The sequence below is a fragment of the Oncorhynchus mykiss genome, chromosome 8 (assembly GCF_057628025.1).
Source record: "Oncorhynchus mykiss isolate SJ-2025 chromosome 8, ASM5762802v1, whole genome shotgun sequence".
Lineage (NCBI taxonomy): Eukaryota > Metazoa > Chordata > Actinopteri > Salmoniformes > Salmonidae > Oncorhynchus > Oncorhynchus mykiss.
The window spans coordinates 83,769,531-83,792,257 of NC_143029.1; the positions used below are offsets into that span (position 1 = coordinate 83,769,531).

The 22,727-nt window shown below is 51.0% G+C and overlaps 1 protein-coding gene across 4 annotated transcripts in view; it reads left to right on the forward strand.

Moving 5' to 3' along the window:
- The window catches only part of mpz (myelin protein zero), a 39,457-nt gene continuing 16,730 nt past the window's right edge, over positions 1-22,727 (forward strand). For 3 of the 4 annotated variants that reach the window (XM_021614027.3, XM_090182849.1, XM_021614028.3), the window contains exons 1-5: positions 12-559; positions 4,453-4,619; positions 5,878-6,091; positions 6,626-6,755; positions 7,160-7,208. In XM_021614027.3, the coding sequence (XP_021469702.3) occupies positions 514-559; positions 4,453-4,619; positions 5,878-6,091; positions 6,626-6,755; positions 7,160-7,208 (606 nt within the window). In that variant the 5' untranslated portion in view covers positions 12-513. Of the gene's footprint in view, positions 560-4,452; positions 4,620-5,877; positions 6,092-6,625; positions 6,756-7,159; positions 7,209-22,727 lie in introns of all 4 variants that reach the window. The other variant, XM_021614029.3, reaches the window with a different exon arrangement.

Sequence of the window (22,727 nt, forward strand, 5' to 3'; positions counted from 1 at the left end):
ATCTCGGTGAAAGTGCAGGGAGAGGAAAAACCGGGGGATGATGGACAGGGTTACACTGACCTCGTTAGAGACAGCCCCCCCCCCCACCTTCTAATCAAGGACTGATTTAGACCTGGGACACCAGGTGGGTGCAATTAACTATCAGGTAGAACAGAAAACCTTTAAGTACCCGGGACCTCCAGACTCGAATTTGAATACCCCTGTCCTATCATACACAGGAAATGACATCATTCTGGGACAATACATGATGTGGTAAAGAGTGACGGTGTACATTGTTGTACATCTGAGGTGTAGGTGGAGAGAGGGAGAGAGGGAGGAATGGGCCGGGCCGGGCCGTGGAGAGAGAGAGAGGGGTGTGGTTGGCTATAAACCCTGGGACAGTAGGGTTCTGTTGTTGTCCTCTGTCCTGGCACCCTGCATCACTCTGTCCTATCTCTCCATCCTTCTCCATCGCTACATAGTGGGACTCCTCCATCTGCAACATCCCTTTAGGAACCCAAAGAGTCAGGAACCATGCTCACCATTTTGGCGCTAGCATCGGTCATACTGCTTGGAATAGGTAAATGTTTTATTTGATTTGTCTTTACATATCCTTAATCTCAGCCCTAACCCTAATTATTTTCACAATTATAAGGCCACTGTAATGTGAAGTGTAACTGCGCTCAATTTCTTTGATTTATGGTTAAAAAAATAGAAGTTACTTCTAGTATGTTAATTCTATGACTAAACCTTCTAATTTGATTTGTGAATTGTGCTGCCAGACCTTTATCAACATCTGGGTTAAAGGTCAAAGAGCACATAGGGTCAGTTACACAATTTGAATAAATAACAGATATGATGAATGATCTCCTATGCTTTACACAGGCTTGGTATTTCATTATCAGCTTTACGTTGAATTAATCCCGTCGGTCGCTGACTCTGGGTGACTCTGGGTGACTCTGGGTGACTCTGGGTGGTTGATATTGGTAGATATTAATTAAAGGGAAGGCAAGTAAAGGGAACCTGTCAGATGATTGGTTGGTCTTGTAATACATTGTTATGCGGATGTTATATTGTTGTGACGGAATTCCATAAGGCTCACAAAGTTAGAGTGAGGGTATCAATATTGGGACTCACTCTGAGACAGTGTGTTGACAGCATTTTTACACTTGAGCAGAGATCCTTTTTCTTCCCCCTGATTTTTACAGCTTTGTCAAAATCTTTATTAAAAACGTCAAGTCTTATTCCATTGACATGTTCTCTGCTGGCTGACATTAGTTATTCAAGGACGCTGGAGTTGTGATCTGCTGAGAGTTTCAGCCTGTGAACATTTTTAATGTACAATTTTTATATATCCACTGCCGTTCAAAAGTTTGGGGTCACTTAGACATGTCCTTGTTTTTGAAACAAATACACATTTTTTGTCCATTAAAACAACATCAAATTGATCAGAAATACAGTAGACATTGTTAATGTTGTAAATGACTATTGTAGCTGGAAACGGCAGATTTTTAATGGAATATCTACATTAGGCGTACAGAGGCCCATTATCAGCAACCATCACTCCTGTGTTCCAATGGCACACTGTGTTAGCTAATCCGAGTTTTTCGTTAAAACATTTTTTTTGATAATTAGAAAACACTTTTGCAATTATGTTAGCACAGCTGAAAACTGTTGTCCTGATTAAAGAAGCAATAAAACGGGTCTTCTTTAGACTAGTTGACTATCTGGAGCATCAGCAATTGTGGGTTTGATTACAGGCTCAAAATGGGCAGAAACAAATAACTTTCTTCTGAAACTCGTCAGTCTATTCTTGTTCTGAGAAATTAAGACTAAGACTCCGTGCCAAGAAACTGAACATCTCGTACAACGCTGTGTACTACTCCCTTCACAGAACAGCGCAAACTGGCTCTAACCAGAATAGAAAGAGGAGTGGGAGGCCCCGGTGCACAACTGAGCAAGAGGACAAGTACATTACAGTGTCTAGTTTGAGAAACAGACACCTCACAAGTCCTCAACTGGCAGCTTCATTAAATAGTACCCGCAAAACACCAGTCTCAACGTCAACAGTGAAGAGGCGACTCCGTGATGCTGGCCTTACAGGCAGAGTTGCAAAGAAAAAGCCATATCTCAGACTGGCCAATAAAAATAAAAGATTAAGATGGGCAAAAGAACACAGACACTGAACAGAAGAACTCTGCCTAGAAGGCCAGCATCCCGGAGTCGCCTCTTCACTGTTGATGTTGAGACTGGTGTTTTGCGGGTACTATTTAATGAAGCTGCCAGTTGAGGACTTCTGTTTCTCAAACTAGACACTCTAATGTACTCCCACTTCTCTTTTTTAATGATCACTTAGCCTTTTAAAATGATAAACTTGGATTAGCTAACACAATGTGCCATTGGAACACAGAAGTGATGATTGCTGATAATGGGCCTCTGTACGCGCATGTAGATATTCCATTAAAAATCAACCGTTTCCAGCTACAGTAGTCATTTACAACATTAACAATGTCTACACTGTATTTCTGATCAATTTGATGTTGTTTTAACGGACAGAAAATGTGATTTTCTTTCAAAAACAAGGACATTTCTAAGTGACCCCAAACTTTTGAACGGTAGTGTATATTGTATAGTGTCTGACATGATTTGTGTGCGAATCAGTATCTTGAATCAAAAGAAATTCCTAATACCCCACAATACTAGGGATAATAATTGATGATAGCAATGTTTGTAAATGTCGTTACATTGGTGGTGGTTAAGGTACTGTGGCATGTATTGCATTTACTATATTAGTTTTATATAGATTTTTATTGCAAATACAGAATTTACATTCATATTTCAAGGACACAACATAGAAAAATAACCTATGGATATTTATATTCTGTGGATAGTTTTTGTTATGCTGTGCTTTTTAGTTAGTATCAATCAACTCCAATCCTTGTTGCCTGCCATCATAACTCATGTTCATAGGGCATTGTGCCCTTGGATAAACATTGTGTCCTTGGATAAACAGTGGTTGTGTGTGTATGGATTTTGAAGTGTTTATAAATGGTTTTGAAACCGAAGAAAAAGGTTGAAAATAACATGTCTATTCCACTAGGTCTACTTGTCTTTTCAAAGTAAATTAAATGCTCCATCCACACCACACTAGTTTTGAAGGTTGTGTTGGTTTATTGACGTGAATACAAGGGGTTTGGAACGATAGACTCGACAATAGTCTGGAAGGATAGTCTTGAAAAAAAAAAACACCTTGCAACTCAAAAACATTCTCTACTCCACTCAATCCCGTTGTCTCTGTCTTATTACCCAGGGACAAAGTTGTGGCATGTGCAGCTAAGATTTTTCTGATTTAATTAACCCTGCGTGCCCCAGTCCTCTTTATCCTCTTGTCTGTTTGTATAGTATTGTCCTTTTATATCCCCAGAAAAATAGTTTTGAACCGTGCAGTGCTGATCTTTCGTGTTTTATATTTTTTTATTGAAAGCGCCATGAAAGTGAACAATGGTGAAACACACATAGATAGGATGCTACAATGGTGAAACACACATAGATAGAATGCTACAATGGTGAAACACACACACATAGATAGAATGCTACAATGGTGAAACACACACATAGATAGAATGTTACAATGGTGAAACATATACACATAGATGGAATGCCACAATGGTGAAAGATACACACATAGATAGAATGTTACAATGGTGAAACACACACACATAGATGGAATGCTACAATGGTGAAACACACATAGATAGCATGCTACAATGGTGAAACATACACACATAGATAGAATGCTACAATGGTGAAACATACACACATAGATAGAATGCTACAATGGTGAAACATACACACGTAGATAGAATGCTACAATGGTGAAACATACACACATAGATAGAATGCTACAATGGTGAAACACACACACATAGATAGAATGCTACAATGGTGAAACACACATAGATAGCATGCTACAATGGTGAAACATACACACATAGATAGCATGCTACAATGGTGAAACATACACACATAGATAGAATGTTACAATGGTGAAACATACACACATAGATGGAATGCCACAATGGTGAAAGATACACACATAGATAGAATGCTACAATGGTGAAACACACACACATAGAATGTTACAATGGTGAAACATATACACATAGATGGAATGCCACAATGGTGAAAGATACACACATAGATAGAATGTTACAATGGTGAAACACACACACATAGATGGAATGCCACAATGGTGAAACATACACACATAGATAGAATGTTACAATGGTGAAACATGCACACATAGATGCAATGCCACAATGGTGAAACACACATAGATAGAATGCTACAATGGTGAAACATACACACATAGATGGAATGGTGATGGGGTAAAAAAGGAAGTGTGAAAAGAGGTTATCATGAACCACAAGTGTGTTCATCGTTCTCATTTAACCCCGTCTTTAACCCCTATAGTGCCCCAACAGTCGGAGGCCATCGTCATCTACACGGGCTGGGAGCGTCATGCCCTGGTGGGGTCAGACATCCGTCTGTCATGTTCATTCTTCTCCTGGCGCTGGACTTCCGATGACGTCACCTTCTCCTGGAGCTACCGGGCCGACGGAGCCAGGGACAGCATCTTTGTATATAACCACCTCTTCTTTATCAATCCATCCTCTATCACTCCATTATCCTCCTCTATCACTCCATTCTCTACCACTCCATTATCCTCCTCTATCCTTCTCTATCACTCCATTATCCTCCTCTATCACTCCATTCTCTACCACTCCATTATCCTCCTCTATCCTTCTCCATCTCTCCATTATCCTCCTCTATCCTCCTCTATCACTCCATCCTCTATCACTCCATTATCCTCCTCTATCCTTCTCTATCACTCCATCCTCTAATCACTCCATTATCCTCCTCTATCCTTCTCTATCACTCCATTCTCTATCACTCCATTATCCTATATCCTTCTCTATCACCCCATTCTCTATTACTCCATTATCCTCCTCTATTATTCTCTATCACTCCATCCTCTATCACTCCATCCTCTATCACTCCATCCTCTATCACTCCATTATCCTCCTATATCCTTCTCTATCACTCCATCCTATATCACTCCATTCTCTATCACTCCAATATCCTCCTTTATCCTTCTCTATCACTCCATTCTCTATCACTCCATTATCCTCCTCTATCTTTCTCTATCACTCCATTATCCTTCTCTATCCTTCTCTATCACTCCATCCTCTATCACTCCATTATCCTCCTTTATCTTTCTCTATCACTCAGTCCTCATCTCCTTCTCATTGTACTCATCTCCTCATCTCACCCTGACTAGAGCCCTGGTCAAAAGTAGTACACTAAATAGGGAATAGGGTGCTATTTAGGATGCAGACTTCCACTCGGTTCTCATCTCCTCCTCATTCCCGTCCTCTCACCTGGTGCTAGCTCTTTCATTTCAGTCTCTCTCACCTAATCTGACTGTTTCCATCGTATTATGTCTCTCTCCTCGTTGTGACTTGCCCTCCATGGCTCCCAATCTCCCCCTTCTATCCCCCGTCTCTCTCTCTCTCTCCTACTCTCATTATCTATCTCCTTCTCTCCTCCGCTTTCATCTACCTCTTGCCTCCCTCTGAAATGATATCACTTCCTTCCTTCTTACTCCTCTCCAAAAACAGTTAATGAACTTTACTTTACAAGCCTTTTCTTTTAACACATTTCATCTCACACTGCTGTATGGGCTGGTCTAAAATGGCACCTTAGTATTCCCTAATTGTATCCTTTACCAATACAAAAGTAGTTCACTACATAGGGAATAGGGTGCCATTTTTGATTCAACTTTAGCCTAGATGTAAAACCACACAAGAAAGAAACTGAATGTCTTCCCGGTTCCAGGTCTTCCACTACACTGGTGGATCCCCCTATGTGGACAACAAGGGACCGTTCAGAGACAGGCTGGAGTTTGTGGGGAACCCTGGTCGCCGGGACGGATCCATCCTACTCAAGAACCTGGACTACGGAGACAACGGCACCTTCACCTGTGATGCCAAGAACCCGCCTGACATAGTGGGACGCGCCTCCAGTGTCAGACTGCTGGTCTTTGAAAAAGGCGAGAGCATAGAATTACTAGCCTGAGGATCAGTCTGTTTGTCACACTCCATGCTTTGGCATGACAAGTAGTGGCAAAAGAGCGGCATAATGGCACAAACAGATCTGGGACCGGGTTCTAGAATTACATAGATACAGTTCCTAGAATAGATACTGGCATCCTAGTAACATGCCTAATAAATCCATCTGCCATCTTGGTCAGGAAAACTTCAATTCTACAAACGGATCAAATTCTATCTAGGTTTATACAGACAGGTCTATTTCATCAACCACTGTAGTGAATTACAATCAGAAGCAGCGCTGTGCCACAATCATCCAGAATCATGATCTGAATTCTAAATCAGACTGCACACATAAGCAAGCCCTTATTTGTGCTAATATGTTGTTTAATGTCAGTGTTTTCTTGTCTTCTTCATATTTCTCTCCATCCCTCCCCCTCTCTTTTCATCCTCATTCCTCTTGCTCTATTTTACAAATTTATTTATTTATTTCTCCCTCTCGCTTTTTCTCCACCCCCTTCCCTTCACTCTCTCAGTTCCCATCCAGGCCGGAGTGATCACAGGGGCCATCATCGGTGCGGTGCTGGGTCTGTTGGTGCTCGTCGTGGTCATCTACTATCTCATGAGGTTTCTGGTGGCCCGCAGAGTCTTCAACCTCAGTGTCAGGTCAGTGTCCCTATGCCCGGGTCTGGGGCCCAACCTTGAGCTCGTTCTGTATGGCTTAGCTGTCACTAGGTGGTATTTTTCTGAATTGATTGAACAGATAGAGAGAGATAATGAAAGTGCAGAAAGTTAGGGACAGGTTGTGTCAAAGCTAGCCATGTGTGTCAGAGGCTGAGGCATTACCCATAGACCAGCCCTCTGCACAGGAAAGAAGTTGACCTGTATTGACACTTTACAGTCTATCAATGTTGCTGTGTCTCATAACCTAGCTGGAGAAACAGTGCTGTGTTCTTTGCAATAGCTATAAGACAGGCAGTACTATACTGGTACAGGAGCAGTACATCCCGTTGACCACCGGGGGCAGAGGTTCTACATCCTCCTAACTTGGTTCTCTTTGTTTCCTCCAGCAAACATGGAAAGAAAGGGAAGGGTAAAGAGGGATCACAGCAGAGACAGGCAAGTCCTCTCAGCGTCGGCTCACTCACAGTGACTACACAACGTTAGCATCTCACTCACAACGACTACACAACGTTAGCATCTCACTCACAACGACTACACAACATTAGCATCTCACTCACAATGACTACACAACATTAGCATCTCACTCACAATGACTACACAACGTTAGCATCTCACTCACAATGACTACACAACGTTAGCATCTCACTCACAACGACTACACAACGTTAGCATCTCACTCACAATGACTACACAACGACAGTACCTCACTCACAACAACTACACATCGACAGTACCTCACTCACAACAACTACACAACGACAGTACCTCACTCACAACAACTACACAACGACAGTACCTCACTCACAACAACTACACAACGACAGTACCTCACTCACAACAACTACACATCGACAGTACCTCACTCACAACAACTACACATCGACAGTACCTCACTCACAACAACTACACAACGACAGTACCTCACTCACAACAACAACACATCGACAGTACCTCACTTACAACAACTACACATCGACAGTACCTCACTCACAACAACAACAACAGCTCACAACTACAGCACAGTACAACACAAGTCATGTCAGAGTACAGCACCTATATAACAGCTCATACTATAACAACATGGTTACACACAGTCCCAGAACCACACAGTACCAGAACCACACAGTCCCAGAACCACACAGTCCCAGAACCACACAGTACCAGAACCACACAGTCCCAGAACCACACAGTCCCAGAACCACACAGTACCAGAACCACACTGTCCCAGAACCACACAGTCCCAGAACCACACAGTACCAGAACCACACAGTACCAGAACCACACAGTCCCAGAACGACACAGTACCAGAACCACACAGTCCCAGAACCACACAGTCCCAGAACCACAAAGTCCCAGAAACACTGGAGCTAAAGTACCACCCCTCCCATCTCTTATCCCCCCCCCCCTTTCATTTTAAACCTCCTCAAAGACAAGACAAACACAATGGGTAAATAGCTTTAAGGCATAATGATAATAACACAGAAGAGCAGCACTGTGAAATGGCTGCAGCACGGTCCTGTTGTACAGTAATTCAATTCCCTGTGAATGGAACTGATTTGCTCTCAGTGGGAGAGAAAGGAGAATACGAGGGAGACCTGCTGATTCCACCTCCTTTGAGCCAAATGTAAATCACTGGCCCATTATTGGCTCACAGTTATCCCAAATTACACAGAGTCACACTGCGGATAAGTGCAGGGCTTGGGGATGGATAGCTCTTAGGCTGCGTCACCAAAATGGCACCCTGTTCCCTATACACTGCACTACTTTTGACCAGAATAGTGCACTATATAGGGAATAGGGTGTCATTTTGGGACATGACCTTAGTATTGGATTAATAAAACACTCATTATTTCTTGTGTGCTTTTGGGATTACCAGCAGTTCCTCCGGGGCGAATCAGGTTTTATTATTTTGTGGGAAAGATTTCTTGTTAAATAGATGATGATGTATGACATGCTGTTAAACTACAAACACCTAAAGACCTATTATTATTATTATCGATCAATTCAGCTCAATCTAAAAACTGAAATTAACTAAGACGTCTTAACGGAGGTAGTGAAGGGAATAGGTTTGCAAAATTCGGGTAGCTTGGAAAAAAATGTATCCAGGATTTCCTGAAACAGGAATTTTGGGGAAACCTGGACATTTTGGGAAATTTTACCGAATTATACAAACCTGCCAGGGAAAATGTGGCTTGTTGTCACTTTCTTATAGCATTGTTCACAAACATACATATAAAAGAAAGTATGCAGCTAGCGAATATACTGTAGCACTGGGTCATGGGCATGTGGCTGGAGGTCAGCACAGTATCAGGGGTTAGAGGCAGGGTTCTGTAGCACTGGGTCATGGGCATGTGGCTGGAGGTCAGCACAGTATCAGGGGTTAGAGGCAGGGTTCTGTAGCACTGGGTCATGGGCATGTGGATGGAGGTCAGCACAGTATCAGGGGTTAGAGGCAGGGTTCTATAGCACTGGGTCATGGGCATGTGGCTGGAGGTCAGCACAGTATCAGGGGTTAGAGGCAGGGTTCTATAGCACTGGGTCATGGGCATGTGGCTGGAGGTCAGCACAGTATCAGGGGTTAGAGGCAGGGTTCTATAGCACTGGGTCATGGGCATGTGGCTGGAGGTCAGCACAGTATCAGGGGTTAGAGGCAGGGTTCTATAGCACTGGGTCATGGGCATGTGGCTGGAGGTCAGCACAGTATCAGGGGTTAGAGGCAGGGTTCTATAGCACTGGGTCATGGGCATGTGGCTGGAGGTCAGCACAGTATCAGGGGTTAGAGGCAGGGTTCTATAGCACTGGGTCATGGGCATGTGGCTGGAGGTCAGCACAGTATCAGGGGTTAGAGGCAGGGTTCTATAGCACTGGGTCATGGGCATGTGGCAGGAGGTCAGCACAGTATCAGGGGTTAGAGGCAGGGTTCTGTAGCACTGGGTCATGGGCATGCGGCTGAAGGTCAGCACAGTATCAGGGGTTAGAGGCAGGGTTATATAGCACTGGGTCATGGGCATGTGGCAGGAGGTCAGCACAGTATCAGGGGTTAGAGGCAGGGTTATATAGCACTGGGTCATGGGCATGTGGCAGGAGGTCAGCACAGTATCAGGGGTTAGAGGCAGGGTTCTATAGCACTGGGTCATGGGCATGTGGCTGGAGGTCAGCACAGTATCAGGGGTTAGAGGCAGGGTTCTATAGCACTGGGTCATGGGCATGTGGCTGGAGGTCAGCACAGTATCAGGGGTTAGAGGCAGGGTTCTATAGCACTGGGTCATGGGCATGTGGCTGGAGGTCAGCACAGTATCAGGGGTTAGAGGCAGGGTTCTATAGCACTGGGTCATGGGCATGTGGCTGGAGGTCAGCACAGTATCAGGGGTTAGAGGCAGGGTTCTATAGCACTGGGTCATGGGCATGTGGCAGGAGGTCAGCACAGTATCAGGGGTTAGAGGCAGGGTTCTGTAGCACTGGGTCATGGGCATGCGGCAGGAGGTCAGCACAGTATCAGGGGTTAGAGGCAGGGTTCTATAGCACTGGGTCATGGGCATGTGGCAGGAGGTCAGCACAGTATCAGGGGTTAGAGGCAGGGTTCTATAGCACTGGGTCATGGGCATGCAGCAGGAGGTCAGCACAGTATCAGGGGTTAGAGGCAGGGTTCTATAGCACTGGGTCATGGGCATGCGGCTTGAGGTCAGCACAGTATCAGGGGTTAGAGGCAGGGTTCTATAGCACTGGGTCATGGGCATGTGGCAGGAGGTCAGCACAGTATCAGGGGTTAGAGGCAGGGTTCAATAGCACTGGGTCATGGGCATGCGGCAGGAGGTCAGCACAGTATCAGGGGTTAGAGGCAGGGTTATATAGCACTGGGTCATGGGCATGTGGCAGGAGGTCAGCACAGTATCAGGGGTTAGAGGCAGGGTTCTGTAGCACTGGGTCATGGGCATGTGGCTGGAGGTCAGCACAGTATCAGGGGTTAGAGGCAGGGTTCTATAGCACTGGGTCATGGGCATGCGGCTGGAGGTCAGCACAGTATCAGGGGTTAGAGGCAGGGTTCTGTAGCACTGGGTCATGGGCATGCGGCTGGAGGTCAGCACAGTATCAGGGGTTAGAGGCAGGGTTTTATAGCACTGGGTCATGGGCATGCGGCTGGAGGTCAGCACAGTATCAGGGGTTAGAGGCAGGGTTCTATAGCACTGGGTCATGGGCATGCGGCTTGAGGTCAGCACAGTATCAGGGGTTAGAGGCAGGGTTCTATAGCACTGGGTCATGGGCATGTGGCAGGAGGTCAGCACAGTATCAGGGGTTAGAGGCAGGGTTCAATAGCACTGGGTCATGGGCATGCGGCAGGAGGTCAGCACAGTATCAGGGGTTAGAGGCAGGGTTATATAGCACTGGGTCATGGGCATGTGGCAGGAGGTCAGCACAGTATCAGGGGTTAGAGGCAGGGTTCTGTAGCACTGGGTCATGGGCATGTGGCTGGAGGTCAGCACAGTATCAGGGGTTAGAGGCAGGGTTCTATAGCACTGGGTCATGGGCATGCGGCTGGAGGTCAGCACAGTATCAGGGGTTAGAGGCAGGGTTCTGTAGCACTGGGTCATGGGCATGCGGCTGGAGGTCAGCACAGTATCAGGGGTTAGAGGCAGGGTTTTATAGCACTGGGTCATGGGCATGCGGCTGGAGGTCAGCACAGTATCAGGGGTTAGAGGCAGGGTTCTATAGCACTGGGTCATGGGCATGCGGCAGGAGGTCAGCACAGTATCAGGGGTTAGAGGCAGGGTTCTATAGCACTGGGTCATGGGCATGTGGCTGGAGGTCAGCACAGTATCAGGGGTTAGAGGCAGGGTTCTGTAGCACTGGGTCATGGGCATGCGGCTGGAGGTCAGCACAGTATCAGGGGTTAGAGGCAGGGTTCTATAGCACTGGGTCATGGGCATGCGGCTGGAGGTCAGCACAGTATCAGGGGTTAGAGGCAGGGTTCTATAGCACTGGGTCATGGGCATGTGGCAGGAGGTCAGCACAGTATCAGGGGTTAGAGGCAGGGTTCTATAGCACTGGGTCATGGGCATGCGGCAGGAGGTCAGCACAGTATCAAGGGAGGCAGGGTTCTATAGCACTGGGTCATGGGCATGTGGCAGGAGGTCAGCACAGTATCAGGGGTTAGAGGCAGGGTTCTATAGCACTGGGTCATGGGCATGTGGCTGGAGGTCAGCACAGTATCAGGGGTTAGAGGCAGGGTTCTATAGCACTGGGTCATGGGCATGCGGCTGAAGGTCAGCACAGTATCAGGGGTTAGAGGCAGGGTTCTGTAGCACTGGGTCATGGGCATACGGCTGGAGGTCAGCACAGTATCAGGGGTTAGAGGCAGGGTTCTATAGCACTGGGTCATGGGCATGCGGCTGGAGGTCAGCACAGTATCAGGGGTTAGAGGCAGGGTTCTGTAGCACTGGGTCATGGGCATGCGGCTGGAGGTCAGCACAGTATCAGGGGTTAGAGGCAGGGTTCTATAGCACTGGGTCATGGGCATGCGGCAGGAGGTCAGCACAGTATCAGGGGTTAGAGGCAGGGTTCTATAGCACTGGGTCATGGGCATGCGGCTGGAGGTCAGCACAGTATCAGGGGTTAGAGGCAGGGTTCTATAGCACTGGGTCATGGGCATGCGGCTGGAGGTCAGCACAGTATCAGGGGTTAGAGGCAGGGTTCTATAGCACCGGGTCATGGGCATGTGGCTGGAGGTCAGCACAGTATCAGGGGTTAGAGGCAGGGTTCTTTAGCACTGGGTCATGGGCATGCGGCAGGAGGTCAGCACAGTATTAGGGGTTAGAGGCAGGGTTCTATAGCACTGGGTCATGGGCATGCGGCTGGAGGTCAGCACAGTATCAGGGGTTAGAGGCAGGGTTCTATAGCACTGGCTCTGGTACATGTGGCAGGAGGTCAGCACAGTATCAGGGGTTAGAGGCAGGGTTCTATAGCACTGGGTCATGGGCATGTGGCTGGAGGTCAGCACAGTATCAGGGGTTAGAGGCAGGGTTCTGTAGCACTGGGTCATGGGCATGTGGCAGGAGGTCAGCACAGTATCAGGGGTTAGAGGCAGGGTTCTGTAGCACTGGGTCATGGGCATGTGGCTGGAGGTCAGCACAGTATCAGGGGTTAGAGGCAGGGTTCTATAGCACTGGGTCATGGGCATGCGGCAGGAGGTCAGCACAGTATCAGGGGTTAGAGGCAGGGTTCTATAGCACTGGGTCATGGGCATGTGGCAGGAGGTCAGCACAGTATCAGGGGTTAGAGGCAGGGTTCTATAGCACTGGGTCATGGGCATGCGGCTGGAGGTCAGCACAGTATCAGGGGTTAGAGGCAGGGTTCTGTAGCACTGGGTCATGGGCATGCGGCTGGAGGTCAGCACAGTATCAGGGGTTAGAGGCAGGGTTCTATAGCACTGGGTCATGGGCATGCGGCTGGAGGTCAGCACAGTATCAGGGGTTAGAGGCAGGGTTCTATAGCACTGGGTCATGGGCATGCGGCAGGAGGTCAGCACAGTATCAGGGGTTAGAGGCAGGGTTCAATAGCACTGGGTCATGGGCATGCGGCAGGACGTCAGCACAGTATCAGGGGTTAGAGGCAGGGTTCTATAGCACTGGGTCATGGGCATGTGGCAGGAGGTCAGCACAGTATCAGGGGTTAGAGGCAGGGTTCTGTAGCACTGGGTCATGGGCATGTGGCTGGAGGTCAGCACAGTATCAGGGGTTAGAGGCAGGGTTCTATAGCACTGGGTCATGGGCATGCGGCTGGAGGTCAGCACAGTATCAGGGGTTAGAGGCAGGGTTCTGTAGCACTGGGTCATGGGCATGCGGCTGAAGGTCAGCACAGTATCAGGGGTTAGAGGCAGGGTTCTATAGCACTGGGTCATGGGCATGCGGCTGGAGGTCAGCACAGTATCAGGGGTTAGAGGCAGGGTTCTGTAGCACTGGGTCATGGGCATGCGGCTGGAGGTCAGCACAGTATCAGGGGTTAGAGGCAGGGTTCTATAGCACTGGGTCATGGGCATGCGGCAGGAGGTCAGCACAGTATCAGGTGTTAGAGGCAGGGTTCTATAGCACTGGGTCATGGGCATGCGGCTGGAGGTCAGCACAGTATCAGGGGTTAGAGGCAGGGTTCTATAGCACTGGGTCATGGGCATGCTGCTGGAGGTCAGCACAGTATCAGGGGTTAGAGGCAGGGTTCTATAGCACTGGGTCATGGGCATGCGGCTGGAGGTCAGCACAGTATCAGGGGTTAGAGGTAGGGTTCTATAGCACTGGGTCATGGGCATGCAGCAGGAGGTCAGCACAGTATCAGGGGTTAGAGGCAGGGTTCTATAGCACTGGGTCATGGGCATGCGGCTGGAGGTCAGCACAGTATCAGGGGTTAGAGGCAGGGTTCTATAGCACTGGCTCTGGTACATGTGGCAGGAGGTCAGCACAGTATCAGGGGTTAGAGGCAGGGTTCTATAGCACTGGGTCATGGGCATGTGGCTGGAGGTCAGCACAGTATCAGGGGTTAGAGGCAGGGTTCTGTAGCACTGGGTCATGGGCATGTGGCAGGAGGTCAGCACAGTATCAGGGGTTAGAGGCAGGGTTCTGTAGCACTGGGTCATGGGCATGTGGCTGGAGGTCAGCACAGTATCAGGGGTTAGAGGCAGGGTTCTATAGCACTGGGTCATGGGCATGTGGCTGGAGGTCAGCACAGTATCAGGGGTTAGAGGCAGGGTTCTATAGCACTGGGTCATGAGCATGTGGCAGGAGGTCAGCACAGTATCAGGGGTTAGAGGCAGGGTTCTATAGCACTGGGTCATGGGCATGCGGCAGGAGGTCAGCACAGTATCAGGGGTTAGAGGGAGGGTTCTATAGCACTGGGTCATGGGCATGTGGCAGGAGGTCAGCACAGTATCAGGGGTTAGAGGCAGGGTTCTATAGCACTGGGTCATGGGCATGCGGCAGGAGGTCAGCACAGTATCAGGGGTTAGAGGCAGGGTTCTATAGCACTGGGTCATGGGCATGCGGCTGGAGGTCAGCACAGTATCAGGGGTTAGAGGCAGGGTTCTATAGCACTGGGTCATGGGCATGCGGCTGGAGGTCAGCACAGTATCAGGGGTTAGAGGCAGGGTTCTATAGCACTGGGTCATGGGCATGCGGCTGGAGGTCAGCACAGTATCAGGGGTTAGAGGCAGGGTTCTGTAGCACTGGGTCATGGGCATGCGGCTGGAGGTCAGCACAGTATCAGGGGTTAGAGGCAGGGTTCTATAGCACTGGGTCATGGGCATGCGGCTGGAGGTCAGCACAGTATCAGGGGTTAGAGGCAGGGTTCTATAGCACTGGGTCATGGGCATGTGGCAGGAGGTCAGCACAGTATCAGGGGTTAGAGGCAGGGTTCTATAGCACTGGGTCATGGGCATGCGGCAGGAGGTCAGCACAGTATCAAGGGAGGCAGGGTTCTATAGCACTGGGTCATGGGCATGTGGCAGGAGGTCAGCACAGTATCAGGGGTTAGAGGCAGGGTTCTATAGCACTGGGTCATGGGCATGTGGCTGGAGGTCAGCACAGTATCAGGGGTTAGAGGCAGGGTTCTATAGCACTGGGTCATGGGCATGCGGCTGAAGGTCAGCACAGTATTAGGGGTTAGAGGCAGGGTTCTGTAGCACTGGGTCATGGGCATACGGCTGGAGGTCAGCACAGTATCAGGGGTTAGAGGCAGGGTTCTATAGCACTGGGTCATGGGCATGCGGCTGGAGGTCAGCACAGTATCAGGGGTTAGAGGCAGGGTTCTGTAGCACTGGGTCATGGGCATGCGGCTGGAGGTCAGCACAGTATCAGGGGTTAGAGGCAGGGTTCTATAGCACTGGGTCATGGGCATGCGGCAGGAGGTCAGCACAGTATCAGGGGTTAGAGGCAGGGTTCTATAGCACTGGGTCATGGGCATGCGGCTGGAGGTCAGCACAGTATCAGGGGTTAGAGGCAGGGTTCTATAGCACTGGGTCATGGGCATGCGGCTGGAGGTCAGCACAGTATCAGGGGTTAGAGGCAGGGTTCTTTAGCACTGGGTCATGGGCATGCGGCAGGAGGTCAGCACAGTATTAGGGGTTAGAGGCAGGGTTCTATAGCACTGGGTCATGGGCATGCGGCTGGAGGTCAGCACAGTATCAGGGGTTAGAGGCAGGGTTCTATAGCACTGGCTCTGGTACATGTGGCAGGAGGTCAGCACAGTATCAGGGGTTAGAGGCAGGGTTCTATAGCACTGGGTCATGGGCATGTGGCAGGAGGTCAGCACAGTATCAGGGGTTAGAGGCAGGGTTCTATAGCACTGGGTCATGGGCATGCGGCTGGAGGTCAGCACAGTATCAGGGGTTAGAGGCAGGGTTCTGTAGCACTGGGTCATGGGCATGCGGCTGGAGGTCAGCACAGTATCAGGGGTTAGAGGCAGGGTTCTATAGCACTGGGTCATGGGCATGCGGCTGGAGGTCAGCACAGTATCAGGGGTTAGAGGCAGGGTTCTTTAGCACTGGGTCATGGGCATGCGGCAGGAGGTCAGCACAGTATTAGGGGTTAGAGGCAGGGTTCTATAGCACTGGGTCATGGGCATGCGGCTGGAGGTCAGCACAGTATCAGGGGTTAGAGGCAGGGTTCTATAGCACTGGCTCTGGTACATGTGGCAGGAGGTCAGCACAGTATCAGGGGTTAGAGGCAGGGTTCTATAGCACTGGGTCATGGGCATGTGGCAGGAGGTCAGCACAGTATCAGGGGTTAGAGGCAGGGTTCTATAGCACTGGGTCATGGGCATGCGGCTGGAGGTCAGCACAGTATCAGGGGTTAGAGGCAGGGTTCTGTAGCACTGGGTCATGGGCATGCGGCTGGAGGTCAGCACAGTATCAGGGGTTAGAGGCAGGGTTCTATAGCACTGGGTCATGGGCATGCGGCTGGAGGTCAGCACAGTATCAGGGGTTAGAGGCAGGGTTCTATAGCACTGGGTCATGGGCATGCGGCAGGAGGTCAGCACAGTATCAGGGGTTAGAGGCAGGGTTCAATAGCACTGGGTCATGGGCATGCGGCAGGACGTCAGCACAGTATCAGGGGTTAGAGGCAGGGTTCTATAGCACTGGGTCATGGGCATGTGGCAGGAGGTCAGCACAGTATCAGGGGTTAGAGGCAGGGTTCTGTAGCACTGGGTCATGGGCATGTGGCTGGAGGTCAGCACAGTATCAGGGGTTAGAGGCAGGGTTCTATAGCACTGGGTCATGGGCATGCGGCTGGAGGTCAGCACAGTATCAGGGGTTAGAGGCAGGGTTCTGTAGCACTGGGTCATGGGCATGCGGCTGAAGGTCAGCACAGTATCAGGGGTTAGAGGCAGGGTTCTATAGCACTGGGTCATGGGCATGCGGCTGGAGGTCAGCACAGTATCAGGGGTTAGAGGCAGGGTTCTGTAGCACTGGGTCATGGGCATGCGGCTGGAGGTCAGCACAGTATCAGGGGTTAGAGGCAGGGTTCTATAGCACTGGGTCATGGGCATGCGGCAGGAGGTCAGCACAGTATCAGGTGTTAGAGGCAGGGTTCTATAGCACTGGGTCATGGGCATGCGGCTGGAGGTCAGCACAGTATCAGGGGTTAGAGGCAGGGTTCTATAGCACTGGGTCATGGGCATGCTGCTGGAGGTCAGCACAGTATCAGGGGTTAGAGGCAGGGTTCTATAGCACTGGGTCATGGGCATGCGGCTGGAGGTCAGCACAGTATCAGGGGTTAGAGGTAGGGTTCTATAGCACTGGGTCATGGGCATGCAGCAGGAGGTCAGCACAGTATCAGGGGTTAGAGGCAGGGTTCTATAGCACTGGGTCATGGGCATGCGGCTGGAGGTCAGCACAGTATCAGGGGTTAGAGGCAGGGTTCTATAGCACTGGCTCTGGTACATGTGGCAGGAGGTCAGCACAGTATCAGGGGTTAGAGGCAGGGTTCTATAGCACTGGGTCATGGGCATGTGGCTGGAGGTCAGCACAGTATCAGGGGTTAGAGGCAGGGTTCTGTAGCACTGGGTCATGGGCATGTGGCAGGAGGTCAGCACAGTATCAGGGGTTAGAGGCAGGGTTCTGTAGCACTGGGTCATGGGCATGTGGCTGGAGGTCAGCACAGTATCAGGGGTTAGAGGCAGGGTTCTATAGCACTGGGTCATGGGCATGTGGCTGGAGGTCAGCACAGTATCAGGGGTTAGAGGCAGGGTTCTATAGCACTGGGTCATGAGCATGTGGCAGGAGGTCAGCACAGTATCAGGGGTTAGAGGCAGGGTTCTATAGCACTGGGTCATGGGCATGCGGCAGGAGGTCAGCACAGTATCAGGGGTTAGAGGGAGGGTTCTATAGCACTGGGTCATGGGCATGTGGCAGGAGGTCAGCACAGTATCAGGGGTTAGAGGCAGGGTTCTATAGCACTGGGTCATGGGCATGCGGCAGGAGGTCAGCACAGTATCAGGGGTTAGAGGCAGGGTTCTATAGCACTGGGTCATGGGCATGCGGCTGGAGGTCAGCACAGTATCAGGGGTTAGAGGCAGGGTTCTATAGCACTGGGTCATGGGCATGCGGCTGGAGGTCAGCACAGTATCAGGGGTTAGAGGCAGGGTTCTATAGCACTGGGTCATGGGCATGCGGCTGGAGGTCAGCACAGTATCAGGGGTTAGAGGCAGGGTTCTGTAGCACTGGGTCATGGGCATGCGGCTGGAGGTCAGCACAGTATCAGGGGTTAGAGGCAGGGTTCTATAGCACTGGGTCATGGGCATGCGGCTGGAGGTCAGCACAGTATCAGGGGTTAGAGGCAGGGTTCTATAGCACTGGGTCATGGGCATGTGGCAGGAGGTCAGCACAGTATCAGGGGTTAGAGGCAGGGTTCTATAGCACTGGGTCATGGGCATGCGGCAGGAGGTCAGCACAGTATCAAGGGAGGCAGGGTTCTATAGCACTGGGTCATGGGCATGTGGCAGGAGGTCAGCACAGTATCAGGGGTTAGAGGCAGGGTTCTATAGCACTGGGTCATGGGCATGTGGCTGGAGGTCAGCACAGTATCAGGGGTTAGAGGCAGGGTTCTATAGCACTGGGTCATGGGCATGCGGCTGAAGGTCAGCACAGTATTAGGGGTTAGAGGCAGGGTTCTGTAGCACTGGGTCATGGGCATACGGCTGGAGGTCAGCACAGTATCAGGGGTTAGAGGCAGGGTTCTATAGCACTGGGTCATGGGCATGCGGCTGGAGGTCAGCACAGTATCAGGGGTTAGAGGCAGGGTTCTGTAGCACTGGGTCATGGGCATGCGGCTGGAGGTCAGCACAGTATCAGGGGTTAGAGGCAGGGTTCTATAGCACTGGGTCATGGGCATGCGGCAGGAGGTCAGCACAGTATCAGGGGTTAGAGGCAGGGTTCTATAGCACTGGGTCATGGGCATGCGGCTGGAGGTCAGCACAGTATCAGGGGTTAGAGGCAGGGTTCTATAGCACTGGGTCATGGGCATGCGGCTGGAGGTCAGCACAGTATCAGGGGTTAGAGGCAGGGTTCTTTAGCACTGGGTCATGGGCATGCGGCAGGAGGTCAGCACAGTATTAGGGGTTAGAGGCAGGGTTCTATAGCACTGGGTCATGGGCATGCGGCTGGAGGTCAGCACAGTATCAGGGGTTAGAGGCAGGGTTCTATAGCACTGGCTCTGGTACATGTGGCAGGAGGTCAGCACAGTATCAGGGGTTAGAGGCAGGGTTCTATAGCACTGGGTCATGGGCATGTGGCTGGAGGTCAGCACAGTATCAGGGGTTAGAGGCAGGGTTCTGTAGCACTGGGTCATGGGCATGTGGCAGGAGGTCAGCACAGTATCAGGGGTTAGAGGCAGGGTTCTGTAGCACTGGGTCATGGGCATGTGGCTGGAGGTCAGCACAGTATCAGGGGTTAGAGGCAGGGTTCTATAGCACTGGGTCATGGGCATGCGGCAGGAGGTCAGCACAGTATCAGGGGTTAGAGGCAGGGTTCTATAGCACTGGGTCATGGGCATGTGGCAGGAGGTCAGCACAGTATCAGGGGTTAGAGGCAGGGTTCTATAGCACTGGGTCATGGGCATGCGGCTGGAGGTCAGCACAGTATCAGGGGTTAGAGGCAGGGTTCTGTAGCACTGGGTCATGGGCATGCGGCTGGAGGTCAGCACAGTATCAGGGGTTAGAGGCAGGGTTCTATAGCACTGGGTCATGGGCATGCGGCTGGAGGTCAGCACAGTATCAGGGGTTAGAGGCAGGGTTCTATAGCACTGGGTCATGGGCATGCGGCAGGAGGTCAGCACAGTATCAGGGGTTAGAGGCAGGGTTCAATAGCACTGGGTCATGGGCATGCGGCAGGACGTCAGCACAGTATCAGGGGTTAGAGGCAGGGTTCTATAGCACTGGGTCATGGGCATGTGGCAGGAGGTCAGCACAGTATCAGGGGTTAGAGGCAGGGTTCTGTAGCACTGGGTCATGGGCATGTGGCTGGAGGTCAGCACAGTATCAGGGGTTAGAGGCAGGGTTCTATAGCACTGGGTCATGGGCATGCGGCTGGAGGTCAGCACAGTATCAGGGGTTAGAGGCAGGGTTCTGTAGCACTGGGTCATGGGCATGCGGCTGAAGGTCAGCACAGTATCAGGGGTTAGAGGCAGGGTTCTATAGCACTGGGTCATGGGCATGCGGCTGGAGGTCAGCACAGTATCAGGGGTTAGAGGCAGGGTTCTGTAGCACTGGGTCATGGGCATGCGGCTGGAGGTCAGCACAGTATCAGGGGTTAGAGGCAGGGTTCTATAGCACTGGGTCATGGGCATGCGGCAGGAGGTCAGCACAGTATCAGGTGTTAGAGGCAGGGTTCTATAGCACTGGGTCATGGGCATGCGGCTGGAGGTCAGCACAGTATCAGGGGTTAGAGGCAGGGTTCTATAGCACTGGGTCATGGGCATGCTGCTGGAGGTCAGCACAGTATCAGGGGTTAGAGGCAGGGTTCTATAGCACTGGGTCATGGGCATGCGGCTGGAGGTCAGCACAGTATCAGGGGTTAGAGGTAGGGTTCTATAGCACTGGGTCATGGGCATGCAGCAGGAGGTCAGCACAGTATCAGGGGTTAGAGGCAGGGTTCTATAGCACTGGGTCATGGGCATGCGGCTGGAGGTCAGCACAGTATCAGGGGTTAGAGGCAGGGTTCTATAGCACTGGGTCATGGGCATGCGGCTGGAGGTCAGCACAGTATCAGGGGTTAGAGGCAGGGTTCTATAGCACTGGGTCATGGGCATGCGGCTGGAGGTCAGCACAGTATCAGGGGTTAGAGGCAGGGTTCTATAGCACCGGGTCATGGGCATGTGGCTGGAGGTCAGCACAGTATCAGGGGTTAGAGGCAGGGTTCTTTAGCACTGGGTCATGGGCATGCGGCAGGAGGTCAGCACAGTATTAGGGGTTAGAGGCAGGGTTCTATAGCACTGGGTCATGGGCATGCGGCTGGAGGTCAGCACAGTATCAGGGGTTAGAGGCAGGGTTCTATAGCACTGGCTCTGGTACATGTGGCAGGAGGTCAGCACAGTATCAGGGGTTAGAGGCAGGGTTCTATAGCACTGGGTCATGGGCATGTGGCTGGAGGTCAGCACAGTATCAGGGGTTAGAGGCAGGGTTCTGTAGCACTGGGTCATGGGCATGTGGCAGGAGGTCAGCACAGTATCAGGGGTTAGAGGCAGGGTTCTGTAGCACTGGGTCATGGGCATGTGGCTGGAGGTCAGCACAGTATCAGGGGTTAGAGGCAGGGTTCTATAGCACTGGGTCATGGGCATGCGGCAGGAGGTCAGCACAGTATCAGGGGTTAGAGGCAGGGTTCTATAGCACTGGGTCATGGGCATGTGGCAGGAGGTCAGCACAGTATCAGGGGTTAGAGGCAGGGTTCTATAGCACTGGGTCATGGGCATGCGGCTGGAGGTCAGCACAGTATCAGGGGTTAGAGGCAGGGTTCTGTAGCACTGGGTCATGGGCATGCGGCTGGAGGTCAGCACAGTATCAGGGGTTAGAGGCAGGGTTCTATAGCACTGGGTCATGGGCATGCGGCTGGAGGTCAGCACAGTATCAGGGGTTAGAGGCAGGGTTCTATAGCACTGGGTCATGGGCATGCGGCAGGAGGTCAGCACAGTATCAGGGGTTAGAGGCAGGGTTCAATAGCACTGGGTCATGGGCATGCGGCAGGACGTCAGCACAGTATCAGGGGTTAGAGGCAGGGTTCTATAGCACTGGGTCATGGGCATGTGGCAGGAGGTCAGCACAGTATCAGGGGTTAGAGGCAGGGTTCTGTAGCACTGGGTCATGGGCATGTGGCTGGAGGTCAGCACAGTATCAGGGGTTAGAGGCAGGGTTCTATAGCACTGGGTCATGGGCATGCGGCTGGAGGTCAGCACAGTATCAGGGGTTAGAGGCAGGGTTCTGTAGCACTGGGTCATGGGCATGCGGCTGAAGGTCAGCACAGTATCAGGGGTTAGAGGCAGGGTTCTATAGCACTGGGTCATGGGCATGCGGCTGGAGGTCAGCACAGTATCAGGTGTTAGAGGCAGGGTTCTATAGCACTGGGTCATGGGCATGCGGCTGGAGGTCAGCACAGTATCAGGGGTTAGAGGCAGGGTTCTATAGCACTGGGTCATGGGCATGCTGCTGGAGGTCAGCACAGTATCAGGGGTTAGAGGCAGGGTTCTATAGCACTGGGTCATGGGCATGCGGCTGGAGGTCAGCACAGTATCAGGGGTTAGAGGTAGGGTTCTATAGCACTGGGTCATGGGCATGCAGCAGGAGGTCAGCACAGTATCAGGGGTTAGAGGCAGGGTTCTATAGCACTGGGTCATGGGCATGCGGCTGGAGGTCAGCACAGTATCAGGGGTTAGAGGCAGGGTTCTATAGCACTGGCTCTGGTACATGTGGCAGGAGGTCAGCACA